The sequence below is a fragment of the Hippocampus comes genome, unplaced genomic scaffold (genome assembly GCF_001891065.2).
Source record: "Hippocampus comes isolate QL1 unplaced genomic scaffold, H_comes_QL1_v1.1 scaffold248, whole genome shotgun sequence".
In the NCBI taxonomy this organism is placed as follows: Eukaryota; Metazoa; Chordata; class Actinopteri; order Syngnathiformes; family Syngnathidae; genus Hippocampus; species Hippocampus comes.
This window is the reverse complement of record NW_017806277.1, coordinates 1,007,849-1,015,310: the sequence shown is the minus strand read 5'-3', so window position 1 is coordinate 1,015,310 and position 7,462 is coordinate 1,007,849. Positions and strand designations below refer to the sequence as shown.

The 7,462-nt window shown below is 40.9% G+C and overlaps 1 protein-coding gene across 2 annotated transcripts in view; it reads left to right on the top strand.

Moving 5' to 3' along the window:
• esama (endothelial cell adhesion molecule a) overlaps positions 1-6,495 on the top strand; it is a 79,426-nt gene extending 72,931 nt beyond the window's left edge. For both annotated transcript variants that reach the window (XM_019857735.1, XM_019857734.1), the window contains 5 exons: positions 1,813-2,014; positions 2,086-2,241; positions 3,354-3,476; positions 4,875-5,007; positions 5,916-6,495. In XM_019857735.1, the coding sequence (XP_019713294.1) occupies positions 1,813-2,014; positions 2,086-2,241; positions 3,354-3,476; positions 4,875-5,007; positions 5,916-6,453 (1,152 nt within the window). In that variant the 3' untranslated portion in view covers positions 6,454-6,495. The remainder of the gene's footprint in view (positions 1-1,812; positions 2,015-2,085; positions 2,242-3,353; positions 3,477-4,874; positions 5,008-5,915) is intronic.
• The last annotated feature ends 967 nt before the right edge of the window (positions 6,496-7,462 follow it).

Sequence of the window (7,462 nt, the reverse complement as noted above, 5' to 3'; positions counted from 1 at the left end):
ATGACTCTGACGTAAGCGACGTAGAAGAGGAAGCGCTGCATCTTCTACCTCCGGAGTTGGCGGAGTTGTTTAAAAGTGACACCGAGCATGAAGATTTCATTTGATTTCGTGATTTGGAGTGACGCTGATGGTTTGGTAAATTTGTTAGCATGTGCTTTGTGCTATAGTTGTCTAAATAACTCTTAATATGTTACGTGAACATACCAGGCACATTCACAGTTCGTTGTTTAAGCGTCATGTAATGTTAGCATATCGTACACTTATTCAGCATGTTGCTCTCTAGTTTTATTTTTATTTTAAATTGCCTTTCAAGATGACATGTATGTTTTTGGTGTTGGATTTTATCAAATAAATTTGCCCCAAAAATGCGACTTATACTCCAGTGCGACTTATATATGTTTTTTCCTTCTTAATGATGCATTTTTTGGCTGGTGCGATTTATAATCCGGAGTGATGTATAATCCGAAAAATACGGTAATTTGGTTTGCGCAAGGTAATGTTGCTGATATATTTTTTTTTAATACGGGATGATGTTATCATGCTGTTATCTAGGGAAAAGGAGGTTTTATAGCTAAGCAAAATAACACTCCTTTACTTAGTTCAATGACCTTTTATTGCAACATATTATCTTGAGAATCTGACCTTGGCTGTGTTTATCCGTCACCATAACATTATGGCATTGACCAGAGAGGAATGTAAAATCACATACAATCGAGGAACAGGGTCAAAAGAGAGCTCATGACAGCTCTCTTTCAAAGGGGGTTTTAGCCAATGGAGGCAGGCAGCGCAGTGCGTGACTTTTTGTGCTATGAATAAACAAGAGGCGACTTACTACGTGTATTCAATAGTTATTATTCCAGCAGAACAGTATGGGATGTAAATTTGTGATTTCAGTGAATGCCATTATGATATTCAATTGGGTATGTAGGCATACCTACAGTTATCCATTCATTCATTTTCTACAGCCTATCCCAGCTGTCTTTGGGCAGTAGACGGGGTACACCCTGAACTGATTGCCAGCCAATCGCAGGGCACACGTAGACGAACAACCATTAGCGCTCATACTCACACCGAGAGACATTTCAGAGTGTTACATACAGTCATCTGCCTAAATAATTGAAGCAACAACAAGGAATGATGGCAAGTTTTTGTTTGTTTGTTTTTTTGTGTGTGTTTGTCTTCCCGGCATTACAAAATTATGTTGTACCACTGTGTAAACCGGAAAAAAAATAGTGTGCTGACTCCATATTTCATCAAACGGGTGTACAAAATGTAATCTGAAACCAGAGACATTTTTTAAGCCATTGTAGGGTCTACATAAAAAAAAATGTCTCTAGATTCAGATGATTTTATTTCATTGCAACCAGTGGACGAAATAAAAATCAATACATTCACAGCAAACCTTTTTTAGTTTACTGAAAAAGAACATTGTTTTTGTCTTTGGCAATGCACAAGCAGTTGGTTATTATTTTTCCTTTTTTTTTTGTAAATTAAAATAGTCAAAACTGTAGGAAATATTTTTCTGGCATTATTATTGTGAGTATATTCATCGTTGCAGTATTTCTGTTGAAAATGAGAAGTATTTCTCAACTCAATAATTGTCTTGCAATTTTATATTTTTGCAAATGTATTTTATAGTGTCCACTAAGCGTGTGTTTGCCTTAAATCAGCTTGCTTCATTATATAGCAGAGTTGCCGAAATACTTCATGACATTTTTGGATGACATCAGAGAACGTTCCTCACTTTGACCAAAGCATTTAGAAATACAGTAGTACTCTATAAACTACCTTTGCCTCTCTTTTCTTGTTTAGATAATCTCTTACACGAAAGGCTCCATCAGTGTGGGGAGTTCCCAGTTTCAGGGCAGAGTTGGGTTCACCTCTCGCATGCCCTCTAGTGACGTGTCTCTGTACATCAACAACACCCAGGAGTCCGATTCTGGACGTTACCTCTGCCAAGTCATCATCCCGGATAACCCTGGCCTCACTGCCGAGCTCAGCCTGGATGTCAGAGGTAAGAACTATTTCGTACTTTCATGTTTTACTCAATAAAGAATGTAATGATCCCTCCCCTTCTCCACTCAGTGCCCCCATCTGTCCCTAAGTGCACTTTATCAGGGAAACCAGTGCTGAAAGGAAATGTGACTCTGAGCTGCAAGTCCAGCAGTGGGAAGCCGATTCCATTGTATAAGTGGAAGCGAGCCAGTCCCTCCTCTGAGGTCTTCTTCTCACCCATGCTCAGTGAGTGGAGCCCACACAACTGTCCGACATGATTGAGATCACCAAGTGATTTAGCAAACTCATTCGAAATAAAAGCAGTGTCTGGTTTATTGACATCCCTTCAAAGGGACGGAATCTGTCCCATACTGCTGTGGATATAAAAATCTATCAGTCAAAATATTTCACTGCTCTTCAACTTTCAACCTACTGATTGTTATTCTTTTTCAAAAAAACAAAAAAAAAGGAAACTTAACTCATTTTCGATGACATCCAATTCCAGATGTTTATGGTAACTTGAGCAGTTAGCTTTGGTCTGTTCTCCACACTTGTAATCTGTTTTTGTATGATTTATTAGTGTGCCTTCATTCCTTCGTTCAATATACCGTATTTTTCGGATTATACGTCGCTCCGGATTATAAATCGCACCAGCCAAAAAATGCATAATTAAGAAGGAAAAAACATGTACAGTATAAGTCGCACAGGAGTATAAGTCGCATTTTGGGGGGAAAGTTGTTTGATAAAATCCAACACCAAAAACATACATGTCATCTTGAAAGGCAATTTAAAATAATAATAAAACTAGAGAACAACGGGCTGAATAAGTGTACGATATGCTAACGTTACATGACGCTTAAACAACGAACTGTGAATGTGCCTGGTATGTTCACGTAACATATTAAGAGTTATTTAGACAATTATAGCACAAAGAACATGCTTACAAATTTACCAAACCATCAGCGTCACTCCAAATCACGAAATCAAATGAAATCTTCATGCTCGGTGTCACTTTTAAACAACTCCGCCAACTCCGGAGGTAGAAGATGCAGCGCTTCCTCTTCTACGTCGCTTACGTCAGAGTCATTGTCAGTTGTTTTTCTCAGTTACCGCCAACGTAGAAAGTATCAACACAGGCCGAGAGCACCCTCTTGCGGTATAATGTGAAAATAACATGTGATGTGTACACTGTGTTAACCATTTCACACATAAGTCGCTCCAGAGTATAAGTCGCACCCCCGGCCAAACTATGAAAAAAACTGCGACTTATACTCTGGAAAATACGGTACTGTATATTGCATCAAGTGAGTAAATGCATACATGACTGTTGTCCTCTTTCTTGGTAAATGCCATTTTAGATGAGAAGACAGGCACTCTGAAGCTGAGTAACCTGAGCAGTAACATGTCAGGGAAGTATGTGTGCACTGCCAGCAATATAGCCGGATCTGAAAGCTGTTTCATCAACCTGGAGATTTCCACCTGTATGTACAACACAACTATTACCCTCATCATCATCATAATCAACATCATCACTAATATCAGAGAGAGAAAAAAAATACTGTCAGTTGCTATGCTCTGGAACCACTCCTGTATTAAAGGGGCAATACGTGACTTGGATTGTACCATTCTTCCCATTTACCGCATTTTCCACACTATAAGGCACACCTAAAAGAATTCAAAAATTTCAAAAGCCCACAGTGCGCTTTATAATCCGGTGCGCCTTTTATATGGATCAATATTCTGATTTCTTGGATATAGTATTTTAAATGTTTTGTAAAGCGCTTTGTTCCAGCTGCAGCGGTTGTGAAGGCTCGGTATAAATCAATGCTGTATTGTATTCCCTTTAGTGCAGGGGTCTCAAACTCAGTTCCTGGAGGGCTGCTGTCCTGCATGTTTTCCAAGTCTCCCTGTTGCAACACATCTGATTCAAATGAACAGGTTCAATGTCAGGCTTCCGCAGAGCTTGCTGATGATCTGATCATTTGAATCAGCTGTGTTGCAACAGGGAGACTTGGAAAACATGCAGGACAGCGGCCCTCCAGGAACTGAGTTTGAGATCCCTGCTTTAGCGTCACTCCATCTAGTGGCTGCATAACGCAACCACAGCCAATATTGTAGCTTCTATTCTATTCGCCTTATAATGCAGTGTGTCCTATTTATGAAAACAGTTTTAAAATAGGCCATTCATTATAGTGCGGAAAATACAGTACCTTTAGACTTGAACCTATTCAAGGGTCGGCACCTCGTCCTGTCTAGTCTGGCCTAGGTCCTGTTTGCGCACTTTACATGAGTTGTTCTTTCTTTTTCTTTTTCTTATATTGACTCCTTTCATCTACTCAGCACCATTTTGGACCTGTTCAGAACATTTTCATCTCTTGTCTTGAATCACTCCAACCTGCTGCAAACACCTTCCCAGCTCGATCCCACTGCCTCACCCATCTGTACGACGAAAATTCTCCTCCCTTTGTTTTCAACCACTTGTACAATTCATCACTTCCCACTTTCCCAAGTGAACGCCCACATCCACTACTTTTACTCCAGCCTGGCCCTTTTGAGGTCTCGCAACACCAGGTTTTGGTTCGCCAACCTCTTTTTCTGTCTACAAGTAATAGCTTTTTGAAACATGTTTTCTGAATAGTACATCCTCAGTTACAGCTTTCGGCCGCTCCACCCAATCTAACAGAGAACTTTATGGCAGAGAACAAATTGTTGACTACTCCAAAGTAGTAAAGTAAATGCCAAAACCCTTGTAATCTGTTTTTAAAAGGGTATTTTGTTTTCTTTGTGTATTACGCCCAAAACATGCATTATATACCTTGCTATTGAATTATTTGGTGTTGATACCATGTAATTGTTGTGTGCTATGATTTTCTCTGCAGCCAATAAAGTTGGGGTGATTGTCGGCGCCACGGTGGGCACGGTGGTTGGCGTCCTCTGCCTTATACTCATTTGCGTGTTTTTCCTTAAGAAGAGGCAACGGGACAACGAAGATGACATGGCAAATGAAATCAAGTGAGTTGGATGACAGTACCTCTCTGACAAAAGATTCCAAGTCGGTTAGTTTGACCTAAACCAGTCTTCATGGGAGCAGCGGAGTGCTGCCTCGAGTGGTTGTCTCTCAACCCGAAGGTGGTCGCACCTCTCTTCCCATGATCATTTCGCAGGATCTTTAAGAAAAACATTGAACTCTCAGTTCACCAATCTCCTCCTCATTCATTTTCAAAACGGCACATGAGAGGCGCAGTCAACTGAGTAGCTGAAGTCCAAGCGGGAGGTCGGAGCTCACAAAGTACCTTTAGAAGGAACTGCAAGCAGATCTTCACGTGTCCGTGTGTGATCCCACAATCCTAGCCTCCTAGCTGTGCTGTAGCTGACAATAATAATGCGTTAGATGAATTGTTTTCCACAAAGACTCAAAGGCTTCGATGTACGCAGTTGTCATATTTATTATATTTAACCCTTTCATGCACCCTGTAACCTGATGACATGATAAGCTGAACACACACACACACACACACACACACACACACACACACACACACATATGTATATAAATGTTCCGTCCCATTCCAGTGAAAATTGGACGTTGGATTCATTTTATTTGCAAATCATGTTCAGTTCAGTTTGTAAAATCAACAAGAAACTCATGGCATCATACCCGGTCGAACAGAGCAAAAACATATTGAATCAAATCGTATTCCCATTGTATCCAACCAAAATCGAATCATCCCACAAAAATCTCATCTAAATAAAAACTTTCAAATGAACCGTGCTTGAATCGTACCTGTAATACTGTTTGGACTTTGAGAATATAATCATTGCTTTGATTCAGTGCCAACTTCCGATTCAGTGCCAACTACACAACTGGAAGATTCAAGCAAACTTTCCTTCACACACCTATGTCTTATCCCACCATTCAGAGAGGACGCTCAGGCTCCCAAACGTGTGTCCTGGGCTAAAAGCGGAATGGGTTCCGACATCATCTCCAAAAACGGCACCTTGTCCTCCATCGCCTCCAGCCCGCAACACAGAGAGCCCTCACACCAACAAAACCACCACCACCACCACTTGCAGCAGTACCCTCAGCGCGCTCCATCCGACACGGCCTCCATCATCACAGCCACTGGCAGCACAGCCGGCTACCGTCCGTCGCGCCATCAAGGAGCCACCACCCCGACCCACTTCAGCTACAACACCACCACCACTCTCCCGCGTGACCAGCTCGCCTCTTCGGAAGCCAACGCCAATGGGGGCTCCCAACCCAGACCGGAGCGTTCCACCCAGCTGCCGCAGGCCCAGATGCTGCCACAGACCTATAGTCACCCTCAGTTACAGCTTCAGGCCACTCCGCCCCCTCCACCGCTTCCCTCCTCCACACTCACCGGCTCCAACATCGCCCGCATGGGCGGGGTGCCCATTATGGTGCCCGCGCAGAACCAGGCTGGATCTCTTGTCTAACAATAGCCATGACGTGCTAAGGTATGCTGTTAACTGTGGGGGGAAAAAAGGTTCCCTTTATGTTCCTGGAAGGGTTCACCTGGAGCTCTTTTCACTGATGAATTCAGAATTCAATTCGTTAAACTTTTCAAGATTCTAGGACTCACTCCTTGTTTTAGGTATACAGTGTGTGTGTGTGTGTGTGTGTGTGTGTGTGTGTGTGTATATATATATATATATATATATATATACATATATATGATTTTTTTTATATTCTTTTACGCACTCTTGAGTGACATTGTTTAATCTTTTCTACCTTACAATTTTTGCTTTTTTTTTTAAAATTGTATGTCATTCAATCTCAACAGCTTTTATTGGTTGCACTTTCTTCTGCTATCTTAATGCTTTTTGTTTTGGGCCTTTTTCTGGTCAACTTAACGAACTCTTAGACTTAGCACATTTATTTAGCTACTTATAAACAGCACTATTCAGGGTCAATGTAACTTGACGCTTGGACAACTTTGTGTTTCATTCGCGTTTTTGCTTCGGAGGTGCCACCTGCAATTGTAAAGTGTTACTTTCCCAATAAGGCACATTTGTGAATACAAATCAACAGCGGTAGATGTGCATTTGTTCATGGAAAAAAAAGACATCGTCAGAAACTAAAGAAGCCAAGCCATGAAATGGAAAAAAAAAAAAAAAAATAGCACCGATAAATCCTTTCGGCATTAAAATGTTTGATTAATTCCATTGCAGCACAGTTGTAAAAAAAAAAAAATCAGATCACCCTCAACATGATTTCGAAATTATTTTAAGTTTAAAAAAATACTACACAATGTTAAGTTGAATTGATTGAGGTTGCAGGCAGCACAAGAAATGTAAATATGGTATATTTATTTCATTTTCTTTTTGTTATTATGACAGTGAGCAAAGCGTGATATCGGCAATAGTGTGCGGGTATAAACTCGGATTACGTGTTAAGTTATTTCTGCCTTGAACACTGGATACTGAACCAAAGAAAAACAGTCTG